The sequence below is a fragment of the Lycorma delicatula genome, chromosome 12 (assembly GCF_047948215.1).
Source record: "Lycorma delicatula isolate Av1 chromosome 12, ASM4794821v1, whole genome shotgun sequence".
Classification (NCBI taxonomy): Eukaryota; Metazoa; Arthropoda; class Insecta; order Hemiptera; family Fulgoridae; genus Lycorma; species Lycorma delicatula.
Genome location: NC_134466.1, coordinates 31073481 through 31093430, shown reverse-complemented (window position 1 = coordinate 31093430; position 19950 = coordinate 31073481). Strand labels below are relative to the sequence as shown.

The following is a 19950-nucleotide window of genomic DNA, read 5'->3' as shown; positions in this document are numbered from 1 at the left end:
ACCTCCTCATTTGTCACTTTATCCACCCATCTGATTTTTAACATTCTCCTATAGCACCACATTTCAAACGCTTCTAACCTTTTCTTCTCAGATACTCCGATTGTCCAAGTTTCACTTCCATATAAAGTGACACTCCAAACATATACCTTCAAAAATCTTTTCCTGACATTTAAATTAATTTTTGATGTAAACAAATTATATTTCTTACTGAAGGCTCGTTTTGCTTGTGCTATTCGGCATTTTATATCGCTCCTGCTTCGTCCATCTTTAGTAATTCTACTTCCCAAATAACAAAATTCGTCTACCTCCATAATCTTTTCTCGTCCTATTTTCACATTCAGTGGTCCATCTGTGTTATTTCTACTACATTTCATTACTTTTGTTTTGTTCTTGTTTATTTTCATGCGATAGTTCTTGCGTAGGACTTCATCTATGCCGTTCATTGTTTCTTCTAAATCCTTTTTACTCTCGGCTAGAATTACTATATCATCAGCAAATCGTAGCATCTTTATCTTTTCACCTTGTACTGTTACTCCGAATCTAAATTGTTCTTTAACATCATTAACTGCTAGTTCCATGTAAAGATTAAAAAGTAACGGAAATAGAGAACATCCTTGTCGGACTCCCTTTCTTATTATGGCTTCTTTCTTATGTTCTTCAATTGCTACTGTTGCTGTTTGGTTCCTGTACATGTTAGCAATTGTTCTTCTATCTCTGTATTTGAACCCTAATTTTTTTAAAATGCTGAACATTTTATTCCAGTCTACGTTATCGAATGCCTTTTCTAGGTCTATAAACGCCAAGTATGTTGGTTTGTTTTTCTTTAATCTTCCTTCTACTATTAATCTGAGGCCTAAAATTGCTTCCCTTGTCCCTATACTTTTCCTGAAACCAAATTGGTCTTCTCCTAACACTTCCTCCACTCTCCTCTCAATTCTTCTGTATAGAATTCTAGTTAAGATTTTTGATGCATGACTAGTTAAACTAATTGTTCTGTATTCTTCACATTTATCTGCCCCTGATTTCTTTGGTATCATTACTATAACACTTTTTTTGAAGTCTGACGGAAATTCCCCTTTTTCATAAATATTACACACCAGTTTGTATAATCTATCAATCGCCTCCTCCCCTGCACTGCGCAGTAATTCTACAGGTATTCCGTCTATTCCAGGAGCCTTTCTGCCATTTAAATCTTTTAATGCTCTCTTAAATTCAGATCTCAGTATTGTTTCTCCCATTTCATCCTCCTCAACTTCCTCTTCTTCCTCTATAAAACCATTTTCTAATTCATATCCTCCGTATAAGTCTTCAATATATTCCACCCATCTATCGACTTTACCTTTCGTATTATATATAGGTGTACCATCTTTGTTTAACACATTATTAGATTTTAATTTATGTACCCCAAAAGTTTCTTTAACTTTCCTGTATGCTCCGTCTATTTTACCAATGTTCATTTCTCTTTCCACTTCTGAACACTTTTCTTTAATCCACTCTTCTTTCGCCAGTTTGCACTTCCTGTTTATAGCATTTCTTAATTGATCAAATCAAATTACCTGAATAAAATTGTTTTTTTCGTGGTGCATTTCTAATGTAGAGCCTCAACTTCTTGAAGTTAAAAAAGATACTGAAGCGGTGTTAGTGGGAGAACTCATCTAATCCGATAATATATGAAATTCAAATGAAAAGATAAAAGTGAAAATTAGTAGTAATTCATTAAAAAACTCTTAGCATAATTGGATAAAGTTATATTTCTTAGATGCTTGAATTTTTTTGGCGGACCGGACCTTTACATGGTCATAAATAGTATTATTTACTTTTATTATCACAATATTTAATTTAAAAATTTATTCAAATATTTTCGGTCCTAAATTACTTAATAGAATAAATTTTGAAAAAATTATTATTTAATTTCATTTGTTTCTAAAAACCGCTACCCCATATAAAAAAAGAAAAAAGTTTTTTTACTGCAAAAGAAATCATTGCTATCAGATAATTTTATGAATATTCTGTAGAAAATAAATAAAAAATAGAAAATAAGAATATATAGTATAGAAAAATAGAAAATATATTTTATAAATATATATCATATAATCTTTATATATAAAAATGTTAAGTTCGTTTGTGTACGCTTCAAAAACTCAAAATGTTCTGCACCGATTGAGCTCAAATTTTAGCACGATATATAACCCGCATCAAAGATTTTTTAATCTATTTTTCGCATCAGTCACAAACCCGCGACCGCGAGAAAACAGTATTTTTTAACGGTCAGCTGTGTACCAGTGACCGCGCCATCTGCCGGAAGCGAAGGGAACACTCGCCATACTAGCTAACGACAACCGCAGTCACATGTGAAACAATACCTGTTCCCAATTACGTTGTTTATTAACAAAAAAAAAAAAAAAACGTATCCACTTGCATCTGATTCAGATTATTATAAAATTTTAATTAAATATTCACTTTAATCGAGGTACTTTTGTGTGATCGTGTCGTGATTGAGCTGCGCCTTTCACCAAGCTCTGAATTTATTAGAAAACGACCAACAGTGGGATATATGTATTAATTACGCGTGCAACACTGCACATCCAAACCAAATTCGCGCATTATTCGCAATTATATTGGCCGCTTGCTTCCCTTCATCTCCCTCAGAGTTATGGGAAAGATATCGATCGCATATGGCTGAGGGTATTTTGCATAGAGTACGCCTAGAAAATAAATACCAGTATGACCGTGGAATTTACAAAAGCCATTTACAACGAAGCATTGATAAATATTGAAGACAAGTGCTTAGCTATTGCAAATAAAGTTCTTAGTCAATTGGGAATGCCAGCACCCACCCGAGCTGCGATTGCTTCATTTGATGTGGATTTTGACAAAAAAAGATTTTGAATCACTTCCATATTTTGGTCAATGTTGACTGTGGTGGCATTATTCTTTAGAGGCCCAATAATTTTTTGTGATGATATTGCACAGTACAAAATTACTTTAAATGGATATAAGAATTTTCTGGTAAAGCCTAAGTAAACAGCTGGTATCCTAAGAGTATTAATTTTGTTTATTTGCAGGCACTTAAATGAAACACATCAATCGTGCACAAGTTTAAAATACCTCTTGTAGGTTTTATGAAAACATGGCAACATTTAGCGCGCAGTAAATATATCTTTGGTAGAATAATTTTGAACAATGAATTGTAGGAGGGACATACGAATGGGATATACATGTAACCATTCACCATAGTGTATAAGGGGATATAAAATTCACTCTAGTATGGCACATGAAATTCCCAACTGGGCTTTATGCAAATGAGTTGTGATTCGTGAATCCTATACCGCATTTTCTGACCAGAGTTCTGATATTATCATTGGATCGTAAGATTCTTGTTCTACTGGTTTTTCACCAATATCAATAATACCAGCGACTCCACCAGTGGCCAACCCAACCAATAACACACATAACCACCCTGACCAAGCATCATGTGCACCTTTTACTAGATCGAATATAGATTTTTGTTTCCGTCGCATACGATCTCTTGCAATATCACGCTACCAATAAATAATGTAAAAATCATCATACTGCCTGTTAACAGGTATATCATCAGTAAAAATTATGAAATAACAACACAATTAATTCTATTTAATATTATATTACTTGAAAATGTAGTTCTTTTTCATCAACATAAATTTGTTAATAAAAAAAGAATTTCTTTTTTACTAGTGTTTATATAGTGAAGAAGAGTCAATCCATTTGAAGCGTCCTAAAAAGACAAAGTGGTTGCTTGACCAACTCAAAAAAAAATCTGAAACTTACCCACTTGTTTCCTACATCTTGCAGGACATTAAAAATATTTCTTTCTTTTTTTTTAATTTTTTATTTAAGCAGTTTAGCTGTGGCGGGCATAACTATTTTATTAGTACAAAATAATCATATATTTTAAATAATATTTTTTAAATGACTTTTTAAAGTCTATCATTTTCCAGTTTCCGAATCTTACAGAATACGGTTATTCAATGTACACATGCTTATTAAATATAATAATCATAATTGTTGTATATGACCTGATATAAATTGCAGAAGTCACTTTTGAAAATGACATAGCAATTCTCAAAAATAATAAACATCCCTTGCAGGGTTTACAAGAAGAAACTGGATTGAGGTTTTTACGGTAAAACTGGTTTCTCTTTAACGTTCGTAAGAAACGTAAAAAAAAAGAAAGTAACCTCTATTTTTATAAAAATAATAAGAAATTTAATAAGCAGAAAATACGTAAAGAAAAATAATATTACCGATCACGAACTAACCGTATGGCATAATGAAAAAAGTAAATTTCAAATCGCCTAGAGAACTGATGCACTACAAAAACCGTCGACTCAGTTTAACTCAACAATCAATCAAATATCTAACCACCTCGGTTTCATACAAGTTAATCTTCAGTAAGTCATTTGCGATACGAAAGATACAAAACGAAACGAAGCGTATGAAAAAAAATATTCGCTTACCATAAAATTTGTGTCAGAATTGAATCTAACCGAAGGCAAGTCTTCAAAGAGAAATTTTTTAAATCGGTAATATTTAATATGTTTGTAACATACCAGAGAAAATGTTGGTGAAGTACAACTAACAGAAAAAAAAAATTACAATAATTTTTACATGTCAAGGAATACGATTATAATTTTTTAATAATTTTAAAGTGTTATTCACGTTTCGTTAACATAAAAAAAATAAAATAAAATCGATATATTTGGGAAAACAAAGTTCTGAACAGACATAACAAAAATTTCCTTCTTTTGAAAACAGTTAAAAAAATAATTAGACATTGATAATTTACATTACGTAATAATAAATTTTCTATTTTATAAAACTATGAATAAATACAAAGAAGAAAAAAATAGTACGTGGCATTGACATATTTACTTAACCGTAAAAATAATATCATTAAAATTTTGAACAATATCAATTATTTATAATTATCATTAACACCGCTCGGTCACTAATTATTCAAAGTTAATTATTTCAGGGCCTTTTATCTAAATAAATTTTTTATTTATTTTAAAAATAGGATATTTCATCAGAATCATGAAAGAAATATTAAATATTACTGACATTAAAAAAATACACGCATTTCATTTATTAAATCTCCAAAAATATTCAATTTTTCTATGCAAATACAGAATTATAGGATTGCAATTATATAACAAAAAAAAAAAAAACTAAAGCAAAATCATTAACTAATAATGACTTTAACCCACCGGGTTAGTCTAGTGGTCAACTCGTCGTCGTAAATCAGCTGGTTTTGAAGTCGAGTACTCAGGTTCAAATCCTAACAAAGGTAGTTGCTTTTATGCGGATAAGAACATCGTGGATACGATGTTTTTTGGTGGTTTGGGTTTAAAGGTATTCGAATGAATGCCTTTAAAAAAAATACTTTTTATGATTACAGTCTTTTTCACCAAAGACGTCATTTTCAGCCTTAATATTTACAAAATAAACTTTCTAAAATGGTTTCAAATAATGATTGGAGAAAAAGTTTGAGAATTCTGGTGAAAAGAGCATACCAAATGACAAAACCATATTTAATCAATCGGTTTACAAAAATTATCGTCACGTTAGGTTTAATTATCATTGCATGATTTTAGCATGAGATGGTTGATTGTAAAATATAACGTCATTTTTAATGAAAAAAATTATAAAATTATAAAGGATATATATACTACTTTATGAAAAAAGTAAACTGCTGCTCATTAAAAAACCATATTTCATGACGTAGCATTTTAAAATTGATTGATTTACTGATTGGATTACTCTATCGATAATGGCCGTAGTCATAGCAACCAACATCAGTACCGCCGCCATGTAAAGTCTGCCCAGTAATAACATAAACCCTGATGTTGTAACTGATGATTGGTCGCTACGAAAAGACCACACCCTGCAATCCGGCAGTTACGGTTTAACAAAACGGAATTTTTTCTCCTTTTAATATTCAATTCTGAATAATAGTATAGGCGAAAATTTAAATTTCCTTATAAATTACTTTTAATAATATACATTTCGTTCTTTCTCAACGTTTTAGATATGTATTTTTCCCAATTATACGATATCAATACTCTTTTGGAAGAGAAAAAAATGTTAAAACCACCGACAGAAAAAAAACTGATACATTTTGGTATACTAGTATTCTCGAAAAAATACTTTGTAATTATGTACAGCTACGGAGGTATTTCTGATTATGATAAAATTTGGAACTTAACTTATTTAGAATATAAGTTATTTTTTACAATTGAAATTATTCATCGGAAACGCCTTTCACCCGAATTATATTCCCCGTTAAGTTTCACAGACCCGTACCAAAATATTCGTTATTTTGTGCACTACAAACCTATAATGTATATTATTTGCTGACTAAATAATATGGTTTCAGTTAAATTTATTTAAAAATAAGGTTAGATTTTCTTAAGATTAAGTTGAGCATAAGTAATTTTTAATTGTGATGATTTCATCAGACAAATGACGGTAAGTTTTTGTCAAATTTATAAATGACTTACAAAACAACCTAACCTTATTTTTATTAAGAATAGAAGTCTTTTGAATACTCGGAAGAATACAAACTAAAAGACATAGCATCATGATGAACTGCCATTTTTTTTTTTTTTTTTTTTTTTTTTTTTTGAGTCGAACGTATTTCTTCAAAATTCCGGACACTTTATTAATTACACGAGACGAAGGGACATTATCATTACATCTCAATTTTATTGCCAAAAATTGGATAGTAGGATAACAACTGTTACTCAGTGTAACCCGCTCTCAAAAGCTACCAACAAACATTTTTTAAATTTTATAATAAAATATATAATAGTAATTAAGCATTTAAACAGACATATATATAAAAAAAAAGGATCATTGATAATAAAAGTATGATTAATAATATTAAATTATAAACGATATTAATTACAGAATAGTCTAGCACACAAATATTAAAGATCAAAACAATCCCGAGATAAAGCTATTAAAAATTTATTTTTATTAAATTCTTTCATTTTTATGTCAAATAAAACAAAAAAATTATTAACCTTTAAACTGTTTTGAAAGAATATTAATGATTACCTATCAACATTTAATTCTAAGATAAACACACAAATACACACACATTAAAAACTGCTTTTCTTATATATTCCTAACATTAATAATATTGCATAACCATAAGAAAATGTATGTCTAACTATTAAAGATCATAAATAGTTGCAAAAAAAAAGGTAGACAAATGTCGACGGTTTCATTTAAACAAACGAGCTGAAACAACTGGCGTTCCTCAATTGTAATTTTTTATCGCTTGATCAGAAGCAAATACAAGGATAACAAAAGTTATTTATGATTTTATTTTGTTATTTTTTCCTTTGACAATGCCAATTAACAAGTAAATTAATAAAATTAAAATGGCTGAAATTAAACAAAAAAATTCTTTAAGAAAGTTTAATATTTTTTGCAACCTGAATACGATTGATTTTTGTTTTTGTTTTAAAAGAATGCATTTTCCGACAGGAAAGGGGAAGGACTTCGTTAAATATGTTTTAAAAATATTTTCCGTAGCAATTGTTGCAAATGTTAGGAGTCTAAGAATTAAAAAAAAACCAGAGATTCTAAAGCGAAAATGAAAAGTTTTCATCTAAATTCAAGTCTTACAACTCACCAAATGGACCGAGTTCCATAACTTATTTTATATTATACAGTAAGTTCTTGTAGAGATTCTTTTATTGTTCATATACTAAATTAAATGGAAAATTTTTTTTACCGAAAAATTCTGTTGTTTACAGACAATTTGAAGATTTTTACAGACTTTTCGGAGAAAACTACGGTATTACTTTCGGTCGCACGATCGTATTGCGGGGGGGGAGTGAAAATTAATTTTCTTTACGTTCTAAGATACGAGGAGTACGAAAATATATGTAATTTGTATATACCGGGTGATACGTAAAGTACTACACAAATTTAAAAGCAAATAAAAATTTATTTAGATAACTTACAGATTCGGTTGAGGTCTTATTTCATAGAAAAACACATCAAGTTTGAACCACACAATTAGTACCGAATTCGGCCTCCAGAGTTGTCACCACTGTTGTTAAGAACGGCTTCCCTCCGCCGATGGCGGTCCTGATCGTGACTTGGTAATGCCACGCGAGACACCATGATGGGACTACGTGATGGTGCGGGGATTATCCCGGCTCCTGCGCGGACCGGAATGGGGTTACGTTCCTCTTGTTAGGTGATCTAAATTGGTCGACTTATTTGGGTATAGGTCTGAATTTCTATGTTGCGTAAGATATAATTTTGATTGGTGTGAGTGCTTCACTGATTTTACTTTAAACGCGTTCGTTTTCTGAGGCATTCACAGTTACGAACGGTGCTGTCAAATCTGGACTAGACGCGAGGTTCCCGCTTCCACGTTTTCGGTTAGTTAGTATTAGGGAATCATGTTAGGTTAGATGTGAAGATGTCCGTTTGAGGCCTACGTGAAGGCGAAATTTGATACGTATTTTACTAATGCAAATATCTACCGAGGCATTTACATCGATGGCATCCCGACCCAGATCTGCCTGATGACTGTGATATGTAATCAGTTAGAGGGTCTAAAGACGACCTCCGGCAAAGCCCCTCAGGAGTGGAGGCGGTGGCGTGGCGACCGGTAACGTCACAAAGTGGGTGTCTTCCCCCTACGGAGTTGGGATGTTGTTAAAAACGGATATATTTACTGATGCGGAACGTGCTCGGTGTGTGTTTTTGGTTTCACGATTTGCGGTTAGCAACTGCAGTTCAACGTAATTTTCGTATAGTACGATCGGGAGCCTCTTAGTAGGCATACAATTTATTATTGGCACCAAATATATATACATATAAGAAATTATATTTTAAATGATTAGTAATTTCGTCCTCTACTTACCTCAAAACGTAAAGAAAATTCATTTTCATTCCCCAATATACATATATTGTATATACAGGCCTATCTATAAAATTTTGCGGCTCGAAAGTTTACAAAAGTGTTAGATTAATTTCACTGATATTTATATATGGTGTAGTAAAGTTGTGCATGTGTAAACTTGAAGAAGATTGGTTTAGTTGCTCTTTTGTTACGCTCAATTTAAGGTCGAAAAAATATGAGGTTATGTTGACTGTGTTGTGGTGTATTTTTAATACGCCTTATGCAGTGAGTCACAGTGATGAGAGATTTGAAACTTGTATGTAGGGTCTACTCGTTAATCGAACGTATGTAGTGCGATGTACTCTGAAAATCAGTCATTTCTAACAGCGAAATACTGAGGTCGTCGGAAACGAAAAGTTTGCCTTCTTGTACAGAACTGCATAAGAGATTTTTGTTTTTGTGAGTATGCGTTACGAACGTATCTTCAGTTGTTATATCTTAAGAACTAAGTAAGAAAAATAATTTTCATAGCATATTCAAGCTTATCTTTTCTGTGTTGTTATAGAGATTTTTTATACTATTTGAAGAAAATTTTTTCTGCTAAGATCGTCATAATTTTTCAATCGAGTACAATTATCTGCCTTTCATAATTAAATTAGATTTAATATGACGAAGCTAAGAAAGGTAGATAATTGTACTAAATACAAAAATGACAGAAACGTTACTTTTTTTTGTTTTTTCTATCTTTTTTACAAAATTCGATTTTAATATGACAACTATTAAAAAATGTGTTGCCCAGTTTTGCGCAAGAATAAGGACTTTTCGTTAATTTAATTTGGTTTTAATATATTTTTTTTTAATTTAGTTTAATATTGTTAACAATAGATACCGCAGATATAGAAACATCAACATTCCAACTTGCAACATCTTAAAAAACGATGCGCTCAAATTTTTTTGACCCTAAACTGAGCGTAACTCAAGAACAACTCAACCAATTTTCATCAAATTTTCACACACAAAACTTCAGATACATTAATAAAGTATATCTAAATTTCAATGAAATTGATCGAGTTTTAAGGTAAGTAAGTAAGTTTTGAATATTTCGAGCCACAAACTTTTATACATATATTTTCACCCCCACTTTTACTGTACGACCGAAAGTAAAACCGGCTTTTCGAAGAAGTATCATTAAAAACAAGTTTTAATATAATATCCAACATAGTTTTTTTGATCATGCGATTCGTAGAATCAAAATCTTGAAAGATAAAACTTTCTTTAAAGATGAATATTACGAGTATGACGCATAAGGACCTAAACAGAGTAGTACAAAGTATTGTTATGTTTTAAAACTGCATTTTTATACTACTTAAAATAATTTTTGATTTTATCCATTTCAGGCAGAGAAAAAAGGTGCAAAAGCAACAGAATACGGTCTAGTTTTTGGAGTTTTTGAGTTAATTGTATTTGCTGTAAGCCCATTTTACGGACAACACGTAAGTTTAAATTATTTATTACTAATAATCTTAAAAATTAATTTAATATTGTATTTTTGTACTGCAGGTTTTCAGTATGCAAAAACGATTTAAGTAACATTTTCTTTATAGATTTTCATGCAGTGTTTACATATATTCACCAGAATTAGATAAAAAATAAATCAACGGTAAATGCTATTTTATAATTATCTGAAACTCATCACTTATATTTTCCTCTTCTTTTTCATCTTCACTTCACAGATTTCGCAGTCTTCCTTGTTCCGAAATCCTGATCGTTACACGTACGATCTCTTTCCTGATGTTAACTGTTTGAGGGGAGCCTCTTGGTTACGGCCGAACAAGTATATGACGTAATCTTTTTCGGGGTATGGCGCCTACAGAGGCAGATTGGCTCAATCAGCCTGGTTGATTCTGGGTTGTGTCCGCAATATGGAATGTTGGATGATGCGTTTCACGAGTTTTATGAATGTTTGAGGTATGAATTGAAGCGTACGGAGATGATTTATCGGGTCGACATTAGATCTTTGAGAGAATTGGAAGAACCAGGCCGAGTGGACGATAGTAAAGGATTTTATGGTTTTCCTAGCTAAGAAAAGGATCGCTGAGGGAGTGTAGGTTCCCGCTTGAGTTTTCCATTTAGTGATTTTGTTATATTTTTAATTATATATTAGTTGCCGAGTTAGGCGTGTTGTAGTTCATCTTTACCTAATTTTGGATATAGTTAATTTCATTACGTTAATTCAGTCAGTTCAGTCTTGCTAAAGATTATTGACTCGTTTAGTTTTTTTGGGTTAATGTTTGATACCAAACAAGGTTGGTCTAGTAGTTAACGCATCTTCCCAAATCAGCTGATTTGGAAGTCGAGAGTTCCAGCGTTCAAGTCCTAGTAAAGTCAATTATTTTTACACGGATTTGAATACTACATCGTGGATAACGGTGTTCCTTGGTGGTTGGGCTTCAATTAACCACACATCTCAGGAATGGTCGAACTGAGACTGTAAAAAGACTACACTTCATTTATACTCATACATATCATCCTCTGAAGTATTATCTGAACGGTAAATATCAGAGGCTACACAGGAAAAAGAAAAAAAAGGGTTAATATTTGATAGTTAGTAGTACACCGATGGAAATGTCTTTTGCTTGAGGTTTTGAAGATGACTTCCGGTAAGTTCATCGGGGCTAGGTACAGAGGGGGTGGCGTGACGACCGGAATCGTCACATGGCGGGTCTTCTCTACGGGGTCAGGATATTCCGAAATCCTTGGGGTGTTGTGTATGAAGTCCTACGGCATAAGCGTATGAAAAATATTCTTTTGTCAGCTCTCTCAACCCAGCAGGGTGTTGTTTCTAATAAAGCTGAGATTTTAAATATTCTATTGAATGATTTACTGCCGGATGATGACCTGACTACTGAAACCTCATATCGTCTGCGAGTCCGAGAGGAAGTTGCTGCTTTTCGTTCTGATATTTTATCAGTGGAAATTACAGACGCAGATATACGTCAGGTAATTTGAAGTGTAGTAGAAATAAAGTTTCGGGTTTCATGGAATCACGTTGGAGCTCCTTCTCCGTTCTGTCGGAATTTGTGTTGGTACTTAGACTAAACGTTTTTAATAGGATGCTCTTTGGGGTGTTCTAAAATTGTTGTTTAAAAATGGTGACAAGGACCCTATTGTGAGCTCCTCTTATAGGCCTTTAACGCTTCTGCCAGTTATTGGAAAGGTTTTTAAGAAGATATTGCATCTTCGTATTACTGATAGATTGAATTGTAGAAAGGGGTTGGTAGTGATCAGTTTGCTTTTCGCCCAGGCAGGGCCACGGAAGATGTTTTTTTTAATGTTATGATCATTGTTTCTTCTAGTGCGTCAGAATATGACTTAAATATTTCTGTTCCGAAAGCCATATTCACATCGAATGATCTGCTCTAATAATCAGCTGATAAAGTAAACCACGCATGATAAACACGATTTGCCTTATATGATTCAGGTAACTACACCATTTTCTTTAAGAAAAAATTACTAATTCTTAACTGAAATCTTTAATTTTTATCCCATCCTTCAAAATGCAGACTGCTCTAATTAATATTACTTCAGCGTTAATTAATATTTTCTGTCTTTGACAGCAACAATATCTGTCACTTCCGTAAAAAGCACATCCGACACTGCCACTCATACAGAATTTCAGGCAATTTTCTTTTCTTGTTTTACGTTTTAAGGGTCTCGTGAGTGGCTCAGAATTAAGCTTAAACCATATTAAATTTATTTATCAGATAATGGTGGAAATTAAAGATAATTCAAATTCCAAGTAGCTACTAAAACTAGGAAGTACCTCCTTCAAGATCATCCCACATAAACTCCACTTTAGATTTCACTTGATCACAAATATTTTAAGTTTCATGGAAAATGAGAATTGTTAATAAACGTTGAATTATAATACAGAGTGTTTCAAAGAATAATAATTCACTTAAATATGAAGTGAACTCCTCTTAAAATCTACCTCCCACCTCTTAAAATTGAAATACTGTATATGTTTTTTGTCCTGGCAACGCCGATCAAGTTATACAATACCTTTCACAGCTTTCATTAGATTATATTATTATATGTAATAATTTTTGTATGCAATAATTATAAATATATTATTTTGATAGTATACTGTTATTATTTAATAATAACGTATATAAAAATATATCGATTAAGTTTTATAAATTTTCTTTAGTTTTTCTCTAAATCTAACACCTCTTCATTAAAGTCTAAAGTAAGAAAAGGAACATTTTCAATAAAAGTTTTCTGCATTTTAGGTCCGGGTTTTAAAAAACTTAAGATATTTCTTGATAGATTTATATATTAAGTATAAACTTTCAAAAAATTTAAACCGAAGGGAGATAAAGCAAAGAACAAAAAACATACATTTCAATTTTATGAGATGAGGGTTGATATTTAAAAAATAAATGTTTGTATTATTTATACTTGCACTGTACATAACAAATCTGCTTTAATAAATTTGTTTCCAAAGTACTTATGAAGAAAATCGAAATTGATTTTTTCGCGATATCTCCAACCTCTTAACAAATTTTGAAAAAAAAAATTAATATGATCAATCCCCTATATTTCAGCCAAATTTGAAGAAAATCTACAGTGACTAAAAACAGTACAACATATGTTTTAGAAAGAATTCATAAGAAAACTACCAATTGTAATGGATACCATGATTCGACTTCCGGAAAATTTCGAAATATCTTCGCGTCTCACATTCCCCAGACCCCAAAACCATCGTCAGCTCAAAAGTTTATATATGCATATTTCACTTTTTTGTGGACACGTTAACTGGCGTAATTTTGCGCCAATCACTTTCAAATTTTTCCTTAAAAATAACTCATCCCAAAATCCCGATAGAGTAAGTTAACGGCCAAAATCGGACCATGGGGATATTAATAGATGGGCTTTTTTCGAAAAAAACTAAATAGCACTATAACTTTCTTAAGTAAGATATCGAATTCGTTTAAAATTCCTATTATGCTCTGGATAAATGCCTAAAACTTATGTAAGTAACGTTTTCTGGTATGTCCAACCATTGGCCCAGGAGGTGGTAAAAATGGAGTTTTGAAGAAAAAAAAAATCATACCTCCCTTAATAGGCACAGTATCGAATCGGTTTAAAGTGGTCGTTAGTCCTCTAAACATTACCTAAAACTTTTGTCTGAAATAAGTTTTGATATGACCCGCCCTTACGGCAAGGGATAACCAAAATGTTGCTGGAATTGTAAGAAGATGGGGCTCGTCGTTTGCTAAACATGCAACCATTGTCGTATTGATTAAATTTGAAGTTTTTCTTAACTTTAAGGTGGAAATTTTTTTATCTCCTACTCAGCACCGATGAAATCTACCTCCGCCTTCCGGCGTGCCGAAAGGGATTTTTTTTGGTCTAAAACTAGTTCAACCCTAAAATGTAAAGACCTCCAAAAAAAAAAAAAAAGGATACCGCATTTTTGTCATGATTAGCAAGCATACTTTTCTCTTTAAAATAATTATTCTAACTATATTCTCCGAGAAAGTAAATTATTTTCATAAAATAAAAATAAAATTCAAAATTTTTATGTAAACTAATTTACTATTTTAGACAACTTACAAAAAAAATATACGTATATATATATATATATATATATATATATACTTCATGAAAAATATTATTAATATAAGAGATATCGACATTAATAGCATACAAAAACAAACTCTAACACTCTTAAGAGATTACGGTTTTTGAACGATACAATGAAATTCGTTGAAATTTGAAGCAATTTTCTATAACACTATTTGGAAATTAATTTTAACTTTTCCACATGGCCTACACGTATAGTAAAGTGCGATATTGACAAATAATGCGATGTTAAAATCAATCTTTCTTCAAAAAAAACTTTCTTTTGCAAGTTTTTGAGTATAAATGAGCCCGGTCTTCTTGAAAATAGCATCACTCTGATTTGTTTATTTGAAAAAAAACATAGAAAATATTTTATAAATTTCTATAGTAATTGTATCGATTACTTCTTGGCATATTATATCATAAACCAACTTTTTGTTGATGTAGTAAGTGTAAAGATTTTAAACTTGAAATATCGAATACAAAATTGAGAAGCCATAGATATAAGGCTACATATTTAATACAATAGAGCCTTCATAATTATTGTTGTACAAAAATTGTATACGAATGACCTAGATTTTTAAGAAACTTTGAACATAGAAATGTGTAAATGTCTAGACATTGTGAAATCATCTGGTCCATCAACTGAGGTCGATATGAATGTTAGTAATTAAGTACGTCATTATTACAATAAACACAAAAATAGTTACAGTAAAAGCGGTTTTTTTACAACAGTCAATATAAATTTTTTACAAAACAATTTTATCTAATTTATAAATTTATATGCAATTTCAAATGTTAAAAAAAAAACATTTTCAGTGGAAACTAAGTAAAGAGTAAACTAGACAACTAGTAATTACTAGTAAACTAGTAATTCGTAAATAAACTCTGCACAATGTGTATACTTTCCTTATATATACGAGATGTAATCAAAAAATACGGTGAATGAATTTTTATAGCGGCAACTGCCGACGCTACATCCATATGCTGTAATTTGTCCAATAGCGTGATCAACTATGACAGGCAGGGACAAGTTGTAACACGTTCGAGCACGCCAGTCAGCTGCCAGAGCCGCTAGAGTGAGGTTGTGTTTATCGTGTCTGTCGCGCAACATGGTTTTTGAACAACGCATTAACATTGTTTTAAGTTGCAAAAGAGTGCCAAAGAAGCTCACGAAATGTTAGAATCGGTGTACGGCGATAATGTGGTAACTTTGAAGACCGTGTACAAGTGGTATGACCGATTTAAAAACGGTAATGAGTCTGTTGAAGACGAGCAACGTGCGGGACGTCCAGTAACCTCAAAAACAATTGAAAATGTGCAAAAAGTGGAAACAATGGTTCGTTCAAACAGGCGAATGACTATTCGAGAGCTATCGGAAGACCTTAACATCTCGTACGGATCCGTTCAAAGCATTTTAACTAATGAATTGCAAATGAGACGAGCGAGTGCAAAATTCGTTCCCAGACTTTTGAGTGATGAACAGAAGGAAAATCGTGTGTCAATTTGCACGGAGTTGAAGGGTCGTCTTCATGCAGATCCGGACTTCATGGCCAAAATTGTAACTGGAGATGAAATTTGGGTCTATGGCTATGACCCTGAGACCAAAATGCAGAGTTCCCGATGGAAAACCAGTTCATCTCCTCGCCCTAAAAAGGCACGTCAGTCAAAATCCAACATCAAGGTCATGCTCGTTGTTTTTTTCGATAGTGAGGGCATAGTGCGAGCAGAGTTCATACCAAGGGGAACAACCGTAAACTCTGAATTTTATAAGGGTGTACTGCAACGTTTGCGAAACGACGTATGAAGAAAGCGACCAGAAAAATGGACCGATGGCTTCCTTCTTCACTACGACAACGCGCCGTGTCACACCTCGCTTCTCATTCGCGAGTTTTTGACCGAAAAAAGTGTTCCTGTCTGTCCACATCCGCCATACTCACCGGATTTAGCACCGTGCTACTTTTGGCTCTTCCCAAAAATTAAAACTGTGCTTAAAGGAAAACGTTTTGACACCATTGCTGTCAATGAGAGGGCCACGACCGAGCAGCTGAAAGCCCTTCCGAAAGATGCCTTCCAGAAATGCCTCCAGTCATGGAGTCAACGTTGGGATAAGTGCATTGCTAGCCAAGAACAGTACTTTGAAGGAGATTAAATCGAATTCTATGTAACCTTATTACTTTTTTTTAATAAAAAATTATTCACCGTATTTTTGATCACACCTCGTATACCGGGTGAGCAACATAAAACCGAATCGCTACAGAGTAAACACAATTGCAACATTTCATGAATTAAATGAAAAAATAATTAAAACGTTACAGGTTTTTAAGAGGAAGTTCTACTGTTGACCTTTTATTTTCTTTCAGATGATAACACTAAAGATCATTTAAAAGAAAATCACACGATCTGAAATTATTTTTATTAATTTTAATCGTGCTTAGAAATGAATTATAATATCTAACGATATAAAACCTGAAATAATTTTTGATATTCAAACTACTTTCATGAAAGAATTAAGAAAATTAATTAGTAAACCTTAGTGAAAAAATAATTCCCATATTCCAGACATCCTTATCTCTCGCTCGGTAGTCGTAGTCTATATACCTGTTCTTATTTTTAACAAGTAGGTTTCTTAAATACTTCAAAGAGGCTTCTTTATTAAAAGCTGAAGCCGTCTTTAATCCAACTTACATTTCTATTTTAATATATATATATTTTCAAGTTCGTTCAAAAACTCCGAACGAATTTTCAGTAAACAAAAATGAATTGTTAGATCATTATTTGGCAGACAAAAATAAGAAGCATGTAGACTAATTTGATTTAATTAATAAACTAAAAATTTTAATTTTTCAATGTATTTAAATTTACGTATAGTGATGGTTAAAAAAATGTTATAATTTCTTTGACATTATTTAAATTAAATAATCATACACTATTTAAAATAAAATTTACTGTTTTTAAATTACAGAAAAATCATTATCACTTTATCAAAGGGTTTTTTTTAATAATACTAATTAAACAAAGTGAAAAAAGAGAATTTTCTATATTGATTAATATATATAAATTACATGTGCTAAAATTATTTTCATATATTTGTATTTTTTGAAAGATTAAAAAAAATCATCCTCGATATTCCCAGTATTTTCTCATCCATAGAAAAATTACGGTATTCAACTCTCTTAGTAGCCTTTAACGAACTCTTGCGAATTTTACGACACTCGCCAAGGCACGGGTAGTAACTTATTTCGCACTCCCGCATTAATGGCTATAATTTGCTATGATATGCTCGTTGCATAATGTACTATTATAATACTTATTTCGTACCTTCATACGTTTCTTTTAAAATACCATTTCATCTATTTATTGATTTATTACTATGGATTTTATCTTTTACTTATTTATTTCTCTATTTTTACTTTCCCTTCTAGCGCTATAGCTGTAGAAGGGAAAGTATTGTAATCGGTCCAATTTGGGCACATGCAGTTTTCACCCGATCTTGAGTTTTGACACCAAAAAACCGAATGGAAATTTTCCTGATGTTAATGTTTATATATACGTGTGTGCGTTCGGTGTTGGCCTCTAAATCACCCTATATCTTCAGAACTAATGGACTGATTTTAACCAAAGTTGGACACATTTCTATATATGGGCATTGATGCCATTAAATTTTCAACTTAAAAGGTCAAGGGGATGAGGCTGTAGAGCAAGGTCACCCACAATATTTCGAGATTTCACATAATTAAGGTCTTATTTTTCTTAGGAACATTTATTAACAATTAAAAATAATATTTGCAAAAAACGTTTTTTGTAAAATCGCACTTCCACCCTCCAAAAAATGATTTAAACTAGTGGCTAAATGGGTAAACTGCGTCAACAGTACCTCCTGTCACCACAATGAACGCTAGTGTAGCACTGACGTGCTAAATTAAGTTGTGTGTGTAAGCCGCGCGACGGGAAAGTCCTACAACTCCGTTGTCAGTTTTTTTATTACGTATTTTGTGTCGTTGTTCTTATTAAGGTTTCACTACTTGATTCGTCCAGGCAAATAACGTGGCAGTACGGTTTATTTATCCACGAATAGTACCCCTTCCCGTTCTAGAAATGATATACAGAGATACAAATACCCGTATTTAATTTATTTTTAGTGATCCTTACAAGGGCATTAATCTATCGATACGTTTTTTCAAGGACTTTGAAGGGAGCGGGGCCTTTTTCAGATCCAAAATGGTAGATTCCAATTCCGAGCCCCATTTCTGAGTAAACTTTATTTACTAATTTTCGAGCGGATCAAGTACAGAGCGTTCAGAAAGTCGCTGTTGAGTATGCTTTAGAATTATGTGGTACATTTTGTTCTTTCGGCGTTAGGTTGATTGTCCTGTGGGTTTGTTGGGCGTTACACAGTAATAAACAAAGACCTCAGTTGTACAGTTTTGATTGAACGTGCTTCGTTTCGTTTATCGGAATCAATACTTGCAAGAAACGTAATGGTTCTTTCGGTAGAGGAACGCATTTTCTCGCTGAATACGTCTTTCGTGAAGGTGACAAGTATAGTGATTTAGTGAAGCGCATGTTTTCTGAAAAGTTTTCAAATACTCATGTTCTTCACCGCAATGCAATTCGAACTGTTATCGAAAAATTTCGGGCAACAGGCTCTATTGAAGGCGATGATCAAAGTGGAAGACTCCTAAATTAAACGTACAGAATCTGTTTGATAATTCGGATGCTATGCCCGAAAGCCCATCAAAGTCAACGTCTAAGTTAGCAAAGCGCAAGATATCGAACTTGCTAAGCTGTAGGACAAGAACTGAAACTTTTCTCCTACAAAGTAATGCGTTCAAGAACTGAAACCTACAGATCGTGCCAAAAGACTAAATTATCGTCAACAGTTTAAACATTTTATTGACCAAAATTCCGTAGATATCCTTGAAATTATGTTTTTTACAGATGAAGCGTAGTTTCATCTGAGCGGGTATATAATAAACAAAATACACGAATATGATCGATAAGTAACCCCGTATAAATTACAAAAAGTGAAATTGGAGTCTAGGTTGGTGCGAGTAAAACACGCATTGCGAGTCCAATTTTTTTTGTTGAAAATACAGATAATAGTTAACGTTATTGTGCTGTTTTAACAAATTCAATATTCAATTAAAAGTGGAAATTGATAAAGAATGGTTCCACAAGATGGTGCCAAAGCGCACACAACTAACTGTTTGCGCAAAGGTCAATGATTTTTTTGGTGAACGAATCATTTCCAGGGGTTTGTGGCCTGCTCGATAGCCCGATCTGACTCCTCTAATTACATTCTATGGGGGGTAGCGAAACAAGCAGTGTACCGCAATAGACCAAAAAATTGAGGAACTAAAAACTGCAATAAATGCATACGTACCAAACATTCTTGTATAACAGCTGGTTAA

General features: G+C 32.4%; 1 protein-coding gene across 2 annotated transcripts in view; it reads left to right on the top strand.

Moving 5' to 3' along the window:
• Window positions 1-19950, top strand: part of LOC142332720 (MFS-type transporter SLC18B1-like) — a 98189-nt gene that overhangs the window by 28803 nt on the left and 49436 nt on the right. For both annotated transcript variants that reach the window (XM_075379308.1, XM_075379307.1), the window contains exon 3: window positions 10306-10401. In XM_075379308.1, coding sequence (XP_075235423.1) covers window positions 10306-10401 — 96 coding nt within the window. The remainder of the gene's footprint in view (window positions 1-10305; window positions 10402-19950) is intronic.